This window comes from Ovis canadensis, chromosome 25 (genome assembly GCF_042477335.2).
Source record: "Ovis canadensis isolate MfBH-ARS-UI-01 breed Bighorn chromosome 25, ARS-UI_OviCan_v2, whole genome shotgun sequence".
Taxonomy (NCBI): domain Eukaryota; kingdom Metazoa; phylum Chordata; class Mammalia; order Artiodactyla; family Bovidae; genus Ovis; species Ovis canadensis.
The window spans coordinates 26,674,883-26,693,579 of NC_091269.1; the positions used below are offsets into that span (position 1 = coordinate 26,674,883).

Below are 18,697 nucleotides of genomic sequence, written 5' to 3' on the forward strand. Positions count from 1 at the left end.
GGGAATTACTTTGTCTCCTGAGTCTTCACCCTTTGCAACAACACAAATACCTTCCTAGAGATTCATTCATTCAACATGCTCTTACTTAGATGATACTTTTACAAAGGATCATTCATTATCTCACTCATTTATTCAGAAGGCCCCAACAGTTAATAGCAAAAGTCTAGCTTCCAAGGTCCTCAACAATCTGTCCTCTACTTATCTTTCTAATTTAAATTACCCCATGTGAAGTCTTTCCAACTGCTAACAGGGTCTCCCAAAACATGCCTTGGTTTTTCCTTTTTCAACTCCTTGGTCCATGCTGTCATTCAGGTAGCACATACTATCCAATTCTACTGGCTTAAATCGGTCCATTATTTGTGCATCTCAAATGCCACCTTTCCCAGTAATATTCCAAGTGAGATAGGATCTATTTCAGCTCTGAACAAACTACTACACCACTTACTATCTGTACTATGTATGTAATAATTCTTTATCATCTCTTATGAATAGTGCTTATCATTCCTACTGTACATATTTTTAGCTCCTAGAGGAAAGATATGTTTTATACATCTTTCCATCCTGTACAATGTGTACAATGCTCATCATGGTGCCCTTGAACACAGCTAAGTAAATATTCATTTGAAACATTTATGTTGGCTGTTTTGGGGCATGTTATAACTGATATTCATTTAGAAATCTGGAATAACCTACTGTTGACAAATTATCATTCATCAGATTAAGTGTAATAATGATGACTGAGGTTATACATTACAAAATCAATAAGAAAATAAAGAAATCACAAAGACAAATATCTGGTAAAACTATTTTAATTTCCCTCCATTTCTTTAGAACATATTCAAGTAGATCACAATAACCAAAAAAATAGGGAAACTTGGAATGTGATCCTGTTTCTATACTAAACATGTAAGTAGACTGGCTGTTATACTGTTTTTAACATAGGGTAACTTTGAATTATATATATTTAAAAAACCTCTCATTTATTTTGTTGCCATTGATTGCTAATTATTTTCTGAAAAAAAATAGGATAAATACTTTCGAATTTAAAACAGGAAAAAATCAAATTTTGATCATTAAAGACATTTCTTCTACACTTGAAGCAAACATAAAATGAGAGTTTTAACTCACCATCATCTTCTCCTGAAAGATAAAATAAATAGATAGGATATCAGAAAATGGCTTTCACAGTTCAGATTCCAATCCTATTTATTTTAATATGTGATTAAAACTTACTGTGTGTTAAACTATTAATCATACCATTAACGTTGGTTGGCTTGTAGTTATCCTACAAGTAAGACTTCTTAATAAGAATAAAAGCCAAACAGCACAAGATTTTCATATATGTTTTATGCAATAAATAGTATCAGAGAGCATGTAATCATAAAAACCACTAGTTTCAATAATTCACAAAGTTACTCCTTTAATTGTTATGCATACAACTCTTTCTGAACATGTGTTTTCAGACTGGAGCCCTTTTCTTTCTTAATTTACTGCTTGCTCCTCAGCACACAGTCGCCTGAATAAAAGCCCTTCCCAACCTGTCGTCAATAAAAGCATCCTTGCAGGTGCTGTGGGACTGCCCAGACATGGGGAAGAGGCCAGAAGGCTGGACTGTCGGGCTCCACAGCAGCCCTGCCTTTACTGGCTTTACATGTGGAATTCTGACATAAGATTTCATTTTTGAAAAAAAGTTCTGTTGCACAAAAACTGTTCAAAAGCTAGTTGTAGAAGCCCAGCTGTTACAGCTCAGGAATAGCGTGGAAGACACATAGTTAAGAATACTAAACAGCTGTTCATCAACAATTCACAGTTTGAGTGAAGAAAGCTCATTAACAGCATTAGCAAGAGCTGTTCCATTACTTCCTAGGGCACCACCATCACCTGGGACCCACGCTCTCCCTTACCCAGTCTTTTGTCTCCCTCTTCTACACTTGTTTTCTCTTTTCTGCTCCTCTTTCCTCCCTCTATCCTTTTCTCTGAGCACTTTGCTTCCTTTCCTCATCTCTCCTACAGTTTCAAGTCTTAGTTTATCATAATATGGAAGTGAAGTGTTTCTTAGGATTTGATGCTTTCATTAAATGAACAACTGTACTTTCTGCTTTACAAGTCATCATATAGTCTTCCTTGGGGGCTCAGTGGTAAGAAATCTGCCTGCCAGTGCAGGAGACATGGGTTTGATCCCTGATCTGGGAAGATTCCACAGACATGGAGCAACTAAGCCTGTGCGCCACAACTGTTGAGGCTGTGCTCTAAAGGCCGGGAGCCAAACCTACTAAGCCCTTAAAACACAGCTACTGAGGCCAGAGCACCCTAGAGCCCATGCTCTGCAACAAGAGAAACCCAAGCACCACAGCTAGAGAGTAGCCCCTGCTTGCTGCAACTACAGAAAAGCCTGCACAGCCAAAAAAAAAAAAGTAAGTTATCATAGAAAAGGTCTGGAAGGATACCTTCCAAACTGTACTATGGAAGAGAAAAAGTGTGGAGGCAGGTAGGAATGAAGGCGGGGGGTGGGGTGGGGGGCCCGGGGGGAGAGTGTCCTCTTTTTACTTTATGTTATTTTTGTATTGTTTCAATTTTCATAAAATCTTCTACAATAAAAACATTTAAGTTGAAAATAGAAAAGCTATGAGGTAAAAGTAGTAAAAAGAGAGAAAGGGTAGGAAGCCATCCACATTGTCTTCATACTCCAATTACCTTGTCCAGGCAGTTTCAGAATGAATTTGGGAAGACTATATGCCACACTGTGACACAGCGCACATCTGAGAGCAGTCCATTCATTCCACCTTCCCAAATCTCTCTGGTTTTGAGAAATGCCTAAAAAGATGAATCTAGACCAGGAAATTCAAGTTCCTAAATCAATCCTGGTCTAAAGAAAGCATTAGAATGTCAATCACAGGGCTGCTCCCAGAGTTTGGGTCCTCGTCGAGAACAGATTGAAGATATGCCTAATAGTTTTATACTGAATAACCTCCAACTGTGTACGATAATGCTGTCACATAGAACTATAATACCAGCCATGTATGTGATTAAAATTTTTTTCTAATAAAAATGTAATGTATTCTCATATCCACATTTTGAAAAGTAAATGGTATACATGCATTACAGTACATCAACAATTTGCTTTGTGATACAAGAGTTAAAATGGTTATACCAAAACAATAAGATTCTATTTAAGGGCAAAAATATTTTATACTGCTTTAGTTTTTTTATTTAAATGAACTAAAATTACATAAAATGGGAAATTTAGTTTCACACAAGACACACTTTCTGTGCTCAACAGCCTGATGTGGCAAGTGGCAACCTAGCTTTTTGGTACTTCTGTGCATCCTTCTGACTCAGAGTGTTGTGCACAGATCAGCACATGGGCATCGCCTGGGCACCTCACCCAAGACCTACAGAAGCAGAACCTGGTATTTAACAAGGCTCCCAGGTGATCTGTATGCACACTGAAGTCTGAAAAGCACAGGAGGAGCCACTGGTTCTCAAACTTGGCTGCATACTAGAATCATCTAGAAAGCTTTAAAATCACCAACACCTGGATTCTAATTCCAAAGATTCTGACAACTGGTATGGGATAAGGCCTGGACACCCAGATTTTCAGGAGTTCCCCAGAACCTCTAATATATATGGATTACTCATATTTCTAATTTATTTTATATAAAGCTGCTAGTTTAGGACCTGGCACATATCAAGCAATCAATAAAGGACAGTAATTATAAAAAAACATGTGGAAATCTTGACACAACTAAGAACTAAGCTTATTCTTTTAATCATTCAAATTAACAAATATACAAAATAGCTGAAAATTTTCTCAATACATAGTTACAAAGGTATTTTGTAAACAATATCCAAAAACATGAAAATGTATGAGACACCCACCTCGGCTGGGTGCCAGAGGATTTAAAGGACGATAAACAGATCGAGGCCTGAGAAAGTACAAAATTCAGATGTAAAATGGTTTGACATTTTGATGTAATTTTTTCCAAAGGAAACAAATATTCCCTTTCTTCCACCTTCCCTCTAGTCAATCCTCCTCCTTCCCCTACCCCCTCCAGTTACTTGAAACAGTTCTCTTCATAGATGCTGTTCCACACTCTCCATGCAGAGGACCCTTTATAGCCGGTGTAACGCTCGGGATTCAGCAGCAGGTCTACATACTGAGCAGCTGGAGATCTCTCATCTGAAGAAGAAACAATTCATAAAACCATCTACATGTCACCATCTATGCAAAATTTACCATTACAAAGCAAACAGGGCTACACAAAAGTTAGAGAAATACTGTACTTTCAAGTCATCTCCAAGTTAAAAGGTAGAGTGGTTAGCACACTTGTGACTGTCCTTGACCCAGGATTTATAATAACTTGAACTTAAGATAGGAAAAATAACTTCTCCCTTTCTTTTGGATGCTCAGTGCTCTTTTAAGTAACATAACATCCCTTACCTTAATTAGAGGCATTAATTACTTCTCAAGTTTAAACCACCAAGACTGAAAAGACCTAACTAAATCGTAACCTGTTTTAATATTTCATGTGTTTGCCCCCCTCCATGTATATAGCTACCTAAACACATACTTGAGACATGTTAGTACATATTATATTAAAAAAGATCTCTCTGTTACTCTCTGCTTGGATTTAGGAAGTAAATGGTACAATAGCTTTGAGATTCAAATTTGATCATTCAGAGTTACACCATGTTCTAGTTAAAAAAAGAAGTTACAAATTTATTGTTAATATATTATTTAACATATTAACTGGTTAACATATTGGTTAGTAGGCACAACTTCAAGAACTTATTAGCACATTTAAAATTAAATAATGACTTTCCATGTTGAAACCCAAATAAGTATTTACTACATCTCTAATATTTGGACAGTATTTTGAGAGAGATCTCTGGGGGATACAAAAGATAAAAGGAAAAATCATCTTAATTATTGAGGTTCATATTTTGGGTAGAAAAGGGAAGTACAGGTTTTCTTACCTATACAAAACTCATGATGACTATGCTTCACAAATCTAATACTCCTCATAGGCTGAAGTGCTATGTATGTTGACACAGATGTATCCTTTTATTTGTATGCTTCCTACTTTTTGGTGTCATGGTATTAATCAATGATATTAATATATAGTCACCTGACTTGAAGCAAGACCAAATATGGGCATTAAAATATAGTCCCTCTTAGTTTCATTACCTGTCAGTCAAAAATATTCACTGGCCATTCAATGACCATAGATTAAGATTATCCACAATCCTAAAGGGAAAAAAGAGCATCCTGACACATGTCTTCTGAGAACTACCTGGTATTTTCGTGATGCAGGAGGAGTACAAAGATAATTTCAACTTCCCATTAGTAAACGAGTGGTATCTCACAGATGATGGAAACATGATTTTAAAGAATACTGGCTCTATTTCTAGCACTAACATTATACAGATACTCCACTATGTAAATTAAGGCATAGAAAACAGTTTATTTGTAAATGGAAGAACAGAAACTGTCTAAAGACATTTCTTAATCAAGACTTAAGACTAATTAATTTTAAAATTTTTAATTAACAAATTAAAATTTAAATAATTAAGTTAATGAATTTTACTTTTACAGTAAAATTTTAAAAGCTTTATAATAACTAATTTCTGTTAATTATTTTAATTTCTTTGAGCCATTCTTAGTTCACCTTACAAAAGTGAGTTATGTATATGAACTTAAATACTAAATTAATATCATAAATATATACTCATATACATATATGTCCATATGTATAAAGTACATGCGTGCACACACATAAGCCTACACTTACATAGAGTCATCTATGAATGTGCAGATTGAATTAGTATCACCCTTTTCACCCAATTAAACCAACTAAACAGTAAAGAAAAAAATCCTTGGATTCAGATATTAAAGTATATGGATTTAACGTATACTTCAAGGGAGTAGAAAGTCCTATGAGCAAAATCAATTATACAGGTTTTAAAATTAAGTAAAACTTACATTCTTCATGTTCTTACTGTGTATTCCTTTAATTCAACCACAAGCTGTTTTAAAAAATTTAATACTTTTTCAACTTATGAAAAAGGTGAGTTTTGTTAACCTACAGAAAGTGTTAGCAAACTATGGCCCACAAGTCAAGTCTGGTCTGCTATGTATTTTTGTAAAGAAAGTTTTATGGGAACACAAGTCTTGTTCATTTGCCTCTGTGCTGCTTTCACACTATTATGGCAGACTTGAGCAGTTACAATTGAGACCATGTAAACTATGGTCTATCTAATATATATAATATATATGGTCTATCTAAAATATTTACTATCTGCCCATTTACAAAAGAAAAAGTCTGTCAACTCCTGACCTATACTGACAATAATTTCATGACATCCAGAATGAAGAACATATGTGGGAAAAAGCACACACAGGTTGAGGTCCCCTACAAAACACACCCATTCTTACTCCTGGGATCACCTGTGACATGATGTTAACTAATTTGTTCCTAAACCATAATTTCTTCTCATTTGTACAACTGTACCGTTCATTCAGATAGCTCTCTTGGATCCCTAATAAATCCTCCCCTCAAAGAGGTTTCTCTTCTTCCTCCCTCTACAAACCTACTCCAAAGATATTCCTTCTTTTTGACTGTTCTAACAATTACCTAAGGATTCAAAGAATTTCTATTAAGTCTAAATATCTAATTCTGTAAATTTGTCAACTTGAACTAATATTTCTTCTCCCTCCTCAAGTACCCCTTTTATCCGATTGAATTTTCCTTTCACTGCTCTAATTTAGTATTAGTGTTTTGAGGCCACATTGCATTCTCTAGCCCTCCTGACCCATGTATCTCTTAAAATGTAATGGTGGCACAGGCCAACTTAATATGCAGGCTTTTTGCTTATGGACACAGATCAGAAATATTAGGTTACAGACTCAGGACTAAGCCCACAGTCTTCTATCTCTGAAGCTACCCCAAACTGCAATTTACTATTAAAACATAATTTCCTCAGTCAAGGAGAAACTATAGTTTATAAAGCACCCAAGTAATTTTGATACACAGCCAGATTTAGAAACTCCTGTTTCAAGCAGTATTTTTAACATATCAATGAACCTGCTGAAACGGGAAAAATAAAAAAGTAAAAATCTATCACATTATTTATGAACCAACTAGCACTTCCTTGTGGCTCAAAAGGTAAAGAATCTGCCTGCAATGCAGGAGATCTGGGTTTGATCCCTGAGTTGGGAAGATCCTCTAGAGAAGGGAATGGCAACCCACTCTAGTATTCTTGCCTGGAGAATCCCATGGACAGAGGAGCCTGGTGAGCTACAGTGTGTGGGTTCACAAAGAGTCAGACACGAACCAACTACTTCAATCAACAGATATTTATTGGGAATGAACCATGGCCAGGCAGTGTTCTAGGCACTAGGGACACAGTTATGAACAAAAAGACAAAGTCCTTGCCCTCAAGTAGCTCACAGTCTAGCTGAAGACAGACAATAAACAGTTAAATAATGTCTCACACATAGCTCTTAGTGCTCTGAGAGCAGACAGCAGTGCACAGAGACAGAGAGGGAAAGTGGTTGCTATTTTATGACAGCAGGTTCTCTAATGAGGTGACATTTGAGCAGAAACCTGAGGCAAAGGAAGCAGCAAGCCATGCATAAAAAACAATAACAAAAAAATAAATAGAGAGAGGTAGGGAGAGCAGCCTACCTTAAACCACTAAATTATTTAAAATTATTATTTGATCTATAAGGATCATCTTTCTTTCAAACAAGAACAAAGCCAAAAACAAATCAGCAGATAACAGGCGTGTTTGGCTATATTCCAATATACTGGGGTGAACATTCTTTAGGTTTTTTGCTTTAATGATTTAGATTATTGAAATAACAATGATACCAAAGCTACTCTGATGGTATTTTTTTTTTAATTGTAGGTGAAAAATCTTTGGGATACACATGAACATTATTACCCAGAAGAAGTGGTAATCCAACTAGTTGCATGGTTTCACATGTTTAAGACCTACACAAACTATAAAAACTACCAGTTATTTTAATTACATAATCCTAAAATTTTTAAAAGATGATTTTATGTAGGTAGCCATGTGAGTGCTTACCCGGGTATAGTGACTTGCTCTGATGAAACCTTTGCCGATTCTAAATATCCTAACAGGAATATTTTATGAATTTGCCTATCACTATATCCAAAAAAACTTTGTTCGGATTTCTTAACAATTTCCTTGCTGAAACCATATAAACCGTGGTAATAACACGCCCTCTCCCAGTGGCTCCTCAATTTACCATAATATTGGAGAAGTGCCCTGTAAGTATCCCATTACAGACTGTATTAACAGCACAATTCTACATATGAATCTTTAAAAAATTTTTAGAAAGCAGACCACTTTAGATGCTTTAAAAATTCAGAAGAACTTCTGCTGCCTGTTAATTATGTGTGCTTGAATCTCAAATCCTTTTCCACCTCAAAAAATATAACAATACCAAGGTAAAAGGTAAAGAGAGGCTGAATGAACTGTCCTAAGCCTATGCAACACAATTATTGGGAGTATTCTCCTGTAGACAAAAGATCAGGAGACACGTCAATTATCTTCTGCTGAAAGAAATGGTAGTTACTATTGAACAGTGGCCTGGCTTTATTCCATTCCAAACAGGGCTGTGGGGATCAAGTTAGAGTCCTCTCCAATATTGGAAGGTGTCTTTATGTTAGTTTGTTGAGACCTCCAACTAATTTCATTGTGAACATTTCTATAATATGGTCACAGACCTATAACTAAGTGGCTTGAATTAGAGGTCCATAGGAGATGGGGGTGTCACAGTGGAAAGAAGACATGTGTGGGAATGAGATCTAGGAATGAATCCTGTCTCAGCCTCTTGCTACTCTGTGATCTTGGGCAAGTTTTTAGTCTTTCTGAGACTCAGTTTCCTCAGATATAAAATAATACACACCTATCAGTGTAGCTGTAAAGCTAAGAAATGATGAACTTAAGGCACTTAGTACAAGGCTGGGAACACCAGTTCTTAATAACTACTATTATGAATAATAAGATCCACATATAACATCCTGTGTATTATAGCTGTAACTTTTTATTTTCACTGATTTAAGTATCTTAAAAGGGTTAAAGTTAAAATAATGTAATTACAAGTTAATTTTATTACCATCAAGTTCACAAAAGTGATCCTGTGAATCATCATATCTTGCCCAGTCAATGAAAGCTTCTTTGCTTTGATTACTAGGGGAAGGAGGAATAAAAGAGAAAAAGGATTAAATTTGGAGTTGAAAAGTTTGACACTGTATTCTAGTGTATTAAAAATGGATAATCTGAGATCACTTCTTCATTAATTAGATGGCATTACAAATTCAGTTAGTGGTCACATGAAGCAATGATTAAAACAAGTGATATGAAAGAGATATTAATTTCCATGAGTGATTTTCATTTCTTAACTACATTAAAACTATTTTAGGCCTAGTTCAATGATAATTACTTAGACCAGAAAACTAATTTACAAATATGTATAAGATGCAATTAAACACAAAACTCAAGCTGGTCTTTTCAGTTGACTTAGAAACAAAGTAAATATGTATTATTTTTTCCTAAGTAGGAATTAAATTTACTTTCAAGATTCTTTTAATTTAAATTGCTTCTGTATTTATATTACACTCAAAAATACTAAAAAAAAAAAATGCATTTCTAGGATCTTCCATCCAACATCCCTTAGTAACATCAATGTTACTTTTATCACACTGTATTATTCATTTTACACATTACCTCACGTTTAGCAAAATCTATGACAAGATTTCTGGCCAGGAGAACTGATAAAGGAACAACTACACTCAAAATAAACCCTGACCTATATTTCCTTTAACCTATATTCAGACTTTCTCTATCTTAAATACACAGTGGCAGCATATATAAGGGAAGTATTATTACCCTTCTTTACTCACAACACAAAAAGAAAAAAAAAAAAGGCAAAAAAATTATGTACTAAGTATAAATCAGGTATTCCTAAACATGGTATGTCATAGCCAATAATTTATTTTTCATTTGAGAAGCTGCTGCATAGCATAACCACTGTATGAAGTATATAAGGCTGTCTGCACTACAACCACTTTACCAATAAAAATCTCCAATTTAATTTACCATGGAATTTTCTCCTATGAGAATAAAGTTAAACCACTCCCTTTCTGCTGCCACCTTCAATCTTTCCCAGCACCAGGGTCTTTTCCAAGGAGTCAGTTCTTCACATTAGGTAGCTAGAGTATTGGAGTTTCAGCTTCAGCATCAGTTCTTCCAATGAATATTCAGGACTAATTTCCTTTAGGATGGACTGGTTGGATCTCTTTGCAGTCCAAGGGACTCAAGAGTCTTCTCCAACACCACAGTTTGAAAGCATCAGTTCTTCGGTACTCAGCTTTCTTTATAGTCCAACTCTCACATCCATACATGACTACTGGAAAAATAATAGCTTTGACTAGATGGACCTTTGTTGGCAAAGTAATGTCTATGCTTTTTAATATGCTGCCTAGGTTGGTCATACCTATTTTCCCAAGGAGCAAGCATGTTTTAATTTCATGGCTGCCGTCACCATCTACAGTGATTTTGGAGCCCCCCAAAATAAAGTCTGTCACCGTTTCCACTGTTTCCCCAATTATTTGCCATGAAGTGATGGGATCAGATGCCATGATCTTTTCTGAATGTTGAGCTTTAAGCCAACTTTTTCACTCTCCTCTTTCACTTTTCTCAAGAGGCTCTTCTTCACTTTCTGCCGTAAGGGTGGTATCATCTGCGTATCTGAGGTTACTGATATTTCTCATGGCAATCAGATTCCAGCTTGTGCTTCATCCAGCCTGGCATTTTTCATGATATACTCTGCATATAAGTTAAATAAGCAGGGTGACAATACACAACCTTGACGTACTCCTTTCCCTAATTGAAGTCAGTCTACTGTTCCATGTCCAGTTCTAACTGTTGCTTCCTGACCTGCATACAGATTTCTCAGGAGGCAGGTAAGGTGGTCTGGTATTCCCATCTCTTTAAAAATTCTCCAAAGTTTGTTGTGATCCACACAGTCAAGGCTTTGGTGTAGTCAATAAAGCAGAAATATGTTCTGGAACTCTCTTGCTTTTTCGATGATCCAACGGATGTTGGCAAGTTGATCTCTGGTTCCTAAGTCTTTTCTAAAACCATCTTGAACATCTGGAAGTTCTCAGTTCATGTATTGCTGAAGCCTGGCTTGGAGAATGTTGAGCATTACTTTGCTAGTGTGTGAGATGAGTGCAATTGTCCAGTAGTTTGAGCATTTTTTGGCATTGCCTTTCCTTCGGAATTGGAATGAAACCTGAACTTTTCCAGTCCTGTGGCCACTGCTGAGTTTTCCAAATTTGCTGGCATATTGAGTGCAGCACTTTCACAGCATCGTCTTTCAGGATTTGAAATAGCTCAACTGGAATTCCATCACCTTCACTAGCTTTGTTCATAGTGATGCTTCCTGAGGCCCACTTGACTTCACATTCCAGGATGTCTGGCTCTTGGTGAGTGATCACACCATCGTGGTTATCTGGGTCATGAAGATCTTTTTTGAATACTCTTCTGTGTATTCTTGCCACCTCTTAATATCTTCTGCTTCTGTGAGGTCCATACAATTTCTGTCCTTTATTGTGCCCATCTTTGCATGAAATGTTCCCTTGGTATCACTAATTTTCTTGACGAGATCTCTAGTCCTTCCCATTCTATTGTTTTCCTCTATCTCTTTGCACTGATCACTGAGGAAGGCTTTCTTATCTCTCCATGCTATTCTTTGGAATTCTACTTTCACATGGGTGTATCTTTTCTTTCCTCCTTTGCCTTTCACTTCTCTTCTTTTCACAGCTATTTATAAGGCCTCCTCAGACAACCATTTTGCCTTTTTGCACTTCTTTTTCTTGGGGATAGTCTTGATCCTTGCTTCCAATACAGTGTCATGAACCTCCGTCCTTAGTTCTTCAGGCACTCTGTCTATCACATCTAATCCCTTGACTCTATTTGTCACTTCCACTGTATAATCAGTTGGGATCTGGTTTAGGTCATACCTGGACGGTCTAGTGGTTTTCCACACTTTCTTCAATTTAAGTCTGAATTTGGCAATAAGGAGTTCATGATCTGAGCCACAGTCAACTCCTCGTCTCATTTTTGCTGACTATATAGAGCTTCTCCATCTTCATCTGCAAAGAATATAATCAATCTGATTTTGGTATTGACCATCTGGTGATATCCATGTGTAGTCTTCTATCGTGTTGTTGGAAGAGGGTGTTTGCTATGACCAGTGCGTTCTCTTGGCAAAACTGTTACCCTTTGCCCTGCTTCATTTTGTACTTCAAGGTCAAACTTGCCTATTACTACAGGTATTTCTTGATTTCCTACTTTTGCACTCCAGTCCCCTATAACTAAAAGGACATCTTTTTTGGGTGTTAGTTCTAGAAGGTCTTGTAAGTCTTTATAGAACCGTTCAACTTCAGCTTCTTTGGCATTAGTGGTTGGGGCAGAGATTTGGATTACTGTGATATTGAATGGCTTGCCATGGGAACAAACAGAGATCATTCTGTCATTTTTGAGACTGGACCCAAGTACTGCACTTTGGACTCTTTTGTTGACTATGATGGCTACTCCATTTCTTCTAAGGGATTCTTGCCCACAGTAGTAGGTATAATGGTCATCTGAGTTAAATTCACCCATTCCAGTCCATTTTAGTTCACTGATTCCTAGAATGTTGACGTTCACTCTTGCCATCTCCTGTTTGACCACTTCCAATTTACCTTGATTCATGGACCTAACATTCCAGGTTCCTGTGCAGTATTGCTCTTTACAGCATCGGACTTTACGTCCATCACCTGTCACATCCACAACTGGGCGCTGTTTTTGCTTTGGCTCCATCTCTTCATTCTTTCTGGTGTTATTTCTCCACTCTTCTCAGTAGTATATTGGGCACCTACCAACCTGGGGAGTTCATCTTTCAGTATCATATCTTTTTGCCTTTTCATACTGTTCATGGGGTTCTCAAGGCAAGAATACTGAAGTGGTTTGCCACTGCCTTCTCCAGTGGACCATGTTTTGTCAGAACTCTCCATGATGACCCATCTGTCTTGGGTGGCCCACACAGCATGGCTCATAGTTTCACTGAGTTAGACAGGTCCATGTGATCAGTTTGATTAGTTTTCTGTGATCAGTTTGATTAGTTTTCTGTGATTGTAGTTTTCATTCTGTCTACCCTCTGATGGATAAAGATATGAGGCTTATGGAAGCTTCCTGATGGGAGAGACTGACTGTGGGGTAAACTGGGTCTTTTTCTGCTGATGGGTCATGCTCAGTAAATCTGTAATCCAATTTTCTGTTGATGGGTGGGGCTGTGTTCCTTCCCTGTTATTTGACCTGAGACCAAACTATGGTGGAGGTAATGAAGATAATGGCGACCTCCTTCAAAAGGTCCCATGCATGTGGTCCCAGGCATGCAGTGCCACACTCAGTGCTCCTGACCCTGTAGCAGAATACCACCAACCCACACCTCCACCAGAGACTCCTGGACACTCATAAGCAAGTCTGGGTCAATCTCTTGTGGGGCCACTGCTCCTTTCTCCTGGGTTCAGGTACACACAAGATTTTGTTTGTGCCCTCCAAGGGTCTGTTTCCCCAGTCCTATATAAAGTTCTGTAATCAAATCCCTTTGCTACACTCAATATGCCAGCAAATTTGGAAAACTCAGCAGGAGCCACGGGACTAGAAAAGGTCAGTTTTTATTCCAATCCCTAGGAAAGGCAATGTCAAAGAATGCTCAAACTACTGCACAATTGTACTCATCTCACACGCTAGTAAAGTAATACTCAAATTCTCCAAGTCAGGCTTCAACAGCTCATGAACCATGAACTTCCAGATGTTCAAGCTGGTTTTAGAAAAGGCAGAGGAACCAGAGATCAACTTGCCAACATCTGCTGGATCACTGAAAAAACAAGAGAGTTCCAGGAAAGCATCTATCTCTGCTTTATTGACTACACCAAAGCCTTTGACTGTGTGGATCACAACAAACTGTGGAAAATTCTGAAAGAGATGGGAATACCAGACCACCTTACCTTCCTCCTAAGAAATCTGTATGCAGGTCAGGAAGCAACAGTTAGAAATGGACATGGAACAACAGACTGGTTTCAAATAGGAAAAGAAGTATGCCAAGGCTGTATATTGTCACCCTGCTCATTTAACTTATATGCAGAGTACATCATGAGAAACACTGGGCTGGATGAAGCACAAGCTGGAATCAAGATTGCTGGGAGAAATATCTATAATCTCAAATATGTAGATGACACCACCCTTATGGCAGAAAGCAAAGAAGAAATAAAGAGCTTCTTGAGGAAAGTGAAAGAGGAGAGTGAAAAAGTTGGCTTAAAGCTCAACATTCAGAAAACGAAGATCACGGCATCTGGTCCCATCACTTCATGGCAAATAGATGGGGAAACAATGGACAAAGTGACAGACTTTTCTGGGGGGCTCCAAAATCACTGCAAATGGTGATTGCAGCCATGAAATTAAAAGATGCTTACTCCTTGGAAGGAAAGTTATGGCCAACCTAGACAGCATATTAAAAAGCAGAGACATTACTTTGTCAATAAAGGTCCGTCTAGTCAAGGCTATGGTTTTTCCAGTAGTCATGTATGGATTGAGAGTTGGACTATAAAGAAGGCTAAGCACCGAAGAATTAATGTGTTTGAACTGTGGTGTTGGAGAAGACTCTAGGGAGTCCCTTGGACAGCAGGGAGATCCAACCAGTCCATCCTAAAGGAAATTAGTCCTGAATATTCATTGGAAGGACTGATGTTGAAGCTGAAACTCCAATACTTTGGCCACCTGATGTGAAGAACTGACTCATCTGAAAAGATCCTGATGCTGGGAAAGATTGAAGGTGGGAGGAGAAGGGGATGACAGAAGATGAGATGATTGGATGGCATGACTGGCTCAATGGACATTAGTTTGAGTAAACTGGGAGTTGGTGATGGATAGGGAGGCTTGGCATGCTGCAGTCTATGGGGTCACAAAGAGTCAGACACGACTGAGTGACTTAACTGACTGAACTGATTCAAATCCCACTGCTCTCCAAAGTCAAATTCCCTGGGGGTTCTACTGCTATCACTCCAGTCTAAACTGAACCACCATCATGTCTTAGAAGGATAATACTACAGCCATACAACCAGGATTCCACAGACCTGGCTCCGCCAAACCCAATCTCTCAAAATCCTCCAGTAATTTTTCATTCCACTCAGTCTAAAATCAATATTCATAGTTAAGTGTCTTCTAGACTCTATGAGATCTCCACCCTACACTGCCCTTGGCACTCCTCCCCCAGCACCTTTTGATCTTCTCTTCTACGATTTTGTTCTTGTTCACTGTACTCTAGCCACACTGGCCATGTGATTCCTCAAGAAGTAAAGGCAGACTCCAACCTCAGGGCCTTTTACTAACCTTTATGCATGCCTGGAGTACTCAACCCCCAGCCACCCATCAACCCCAACACCACCACTCCCTCCCCTGCAGCCATATTATGACTCATGCCTTCAAGAACACTTTGCCTGTTATCACTCTGGTCTTCTTGGACTATTTATTTATTTATCTATTGTTGCACCTCAAGGCATGTGGGATATTAGTTCCCTGACCAGGAATCAAAAGTGGGCTCCCTGTATTGGAAGGCAGAGTCTTAACCACTGGACCACCAATTTAAAACAGTGCAAGCACCTTTACTCCAAGGCCTCTCTCACAGTCTTCCCTGCATTATTTTTCTCCCTGGCACTCATCATCATCTGACTTACTTCTCATTGACTTTACTTGTTTTAAGCTGCACATGGGCAGGAATCTGTTTCTCATGTATACTGCTATATCCCTAGAATAGTGCCTGGCAGTCATTTGTTGAATGAATAAGAAACCCGAATGCCCAATAAACAGAGGGAAAACTGCCCAAACTCACTGGTAATCAACAAAATATAAATTAAACAAAAATGAGATACTATTTCACACTTAAACATTATCAATTTTTGTCAAAGATGTGGACAACAAAACAAGTTCTTGGTGTTGGAGGCAACACAGCCACATAAGTATTTTAGAAAGCCGTTAGGCAATATCAAGAACAGCTAAGCAACTACATGCCAATAAACAAACAAACAAAAAAGAGTAGCTGTAAGAGGGCAATCCTAAGATTCAACAATTTCACTTCTGGTGTATATAAAAAAAATTATCAAGGATGCTCAAAGTGGCATAATTTGTAAAAGTAAAACATGTTCATCAGTAGGGGAATACCATATTTTACTTGTCCATTTTCCACTGATGAACACTGGGCTTCCCTAACAGCTCAGTTGGTAAAGCATTCACCTGCAATGCAGAGGACCCCAGTTCGATTCCTGGGTCAGGAAGATCCCCTGGAGAAAGGATAGGCTATCCACTCCAGTATCCTGGCCTAGAGAATTCTATGGACTGTAGATAGTCCCTGGGGTCCCAAACAGTTGGACATGACTGAGCGACTTTTACTTTATACGATGAAAACCATTCATCAGCTAAAAGAACGAGGCAAATCTCTTAGTTTTAACATGAATATATCTAGAAAGCAAAATGTGCAGTGTAAAAAGAAAGTTTCAGAATGTTATTTAACACATATAATTTACATAAAGGAAAAATAAAATCTTCTACACAAACTACATCTATGTATCTACATATAGTTTATATTATAAACTAAAAAAACAATATGGACTAGATATACACTAAATTTACTTATAAGAAAATACGGAAGAAAAGAGGGACTGAGGAAGAAACATATGGAATTTCAAATTTGTCTTTGACATTTTTCTCAAAAACATGGTAGATAATGTTAACACTTATTCATTTGGAGTAGTGAATATATGAGTGTTTATTATACTGTCATTTCTAATTTTCTACATTAGAATTTTCATCAGTAAATCAGATACATAAAACTGCTAACTTTATTAAGTCTTTAACATTTATAATACACAACTACATATCTAAACAAGAAAAATAAAAAGAATTTCTATAATACTGCCTTCTGCTCAGTTATTTTATACTGCATTATCTGAGACCATTTACAAATTATTTATGTTGGCCTTCAAAAGCAGGTTTGTACTTAGAGCAAATAAAGAAAAGTCAACAGAAAAAAAAAATTCATGCATTGTAACAGTTATGTTAATAGAAACCTTTAATAGTCAAAATGTAATATATAGATTGAATTATCAATTTTATTTTTAATTGGAGGATAATTATAATATTGTGATGATTTCTGCCATACATCAACATGATTCAGTCACAGGTATATGTATGTCCCCTTCCTCTTAGACTTCCCTCCCCATCCCACCCCTCCAGGTTGTCACAGAGCACTGGCTTTAGGAATATAGCAAATTCCCACTGTCTATCTATTTTACATATGGTAATATGTATGTTTCAGTGCTACTCTCTTAAATCATCTCACCCTCTCCTTCCCACAATGAATTACTGTTTAAAAAAAACTTAGAGATTCAAGTTTCTTTTTCTATAATAATCAGAAAGAATGACCCATAAACCCTGTTAGCTGAGAAACTGCCTGAATTTTTCATTTTTCATAGTCATTACTGATGACAGAAATTTAAGAACAAATTAGACAAGAAGAAGGAAAGCTATCATGGAATTTAGGATAAAGAATAACTTCTTCCTTTCAAAAATTGGTTGAAACTAGTGTTTAATCAAAATCACAAGAAAAAATCAAAGATTTCTAATGCAAATAAATTAAACAAGAGAATATTTTCTTAACACTACTAAAATAAAATTTACCTTAATGTGCTGTTAATTGCTCCCAGTTTACTAGCTTGCTCACAGTCTTCTAATTCTTTGGTATTATTTGCCACTTTTGAGTACTGAAAGGAAGTTCATAATAAGTAAGTTTAGTGACAATTATTACCTTTATTTCATTTTCCACTGGCAGAAGAGTCAATTTGTCAATGATAATATATACTAAATATAGATACATCCTATCATCAAAATCCCTAACACAGAGAAGAAATACAAATGAAAATATGTCACAAATTTCCACCTAATAAGTAAGCAAAGACATTTAAAATGTAGCAATTTGCAGTGGTATGTTGGTGATGATGTGAACTGAGAAGACTCTTGAGAAAGTAACTTAATATTTACGTAGAGCTGCAAATATGAATAAATCCTTGAGCCAGCAGTCCTACTGCTGAATCTATATCCAGAGCAACATTTAAAAACAAGAATCACTCTCAAAAATAAAAAATAAAAATAAATAAAAATAAAAACAAGATCACTCTAGAAAGTTATTTGGTACTCTCTCATAATGTTGAGATAGGCATACCCTTTGGCCCAGCAATCTTACTTCTAAATATAGACCTAAAGAAACTCTTACATATGTGCACAATTCGACGAAAGACAAAGATGCCAGTGCGTCATTGTTTGTAATAGCAAAAACCTGAAAACAATTGAAATGTCTATCAACAGAGGAATGGCTAGTCACACAATTATACAAATATCTATACAACTGAGTATTCTACAGCTATTAAAATTAACAAAATCTACATATATTAGCAGAGACAAAATGTTAAAAGCCAATACTGAGTAAAACTATTAAGCAAAAAATGTTTTTAACTTGAAGGAACACAAAACATAAATTTATTTTAAAGTTTTAAAAATTTCAAGT

At 36.9% G+C, this 18,697-nt stretch overlaps 1 protein-coding gene across 2 annotated transcripts in view; it reads right to left on the bottom strand.

Moving 5' to 3' along the window:
* The window catches only part of ERO1B (endoplasmic reticulum oxidoreductase 1 beta), a 61,198-nt gene that overhangs the window by 16,489 nt on the left and 26,012 nt on the right, over positions 1-18,697 (bottom strand). For both annotated transcript variants that reach the window (XM_069571598.1, XM_069571597.1), the window contains exons 5-9: positions 17,815-17,897; positions 9,149-9,222; positions 4,060-4,180; positions 3,880-3,926; positions 1,129-1,140 (exon numbers count right to left, since the gene is read on the bottom strand). In XM_069571598.1, the coding sequence (XP_069427699.1) occupies positions 1,129-1,140; positions 3,880-3,926; positions 4,060-4,180; positions 9,149-9,222; positions 17,815-17,897 (337 nt within the window). The remainder of the gene's footprint in view (positions 1-1,128; positions 1,141-3,879; positions 3,927-4,059; positions 4,181-9,148; positions 9,223-17,814; positions 17,898-18,697) is intronic.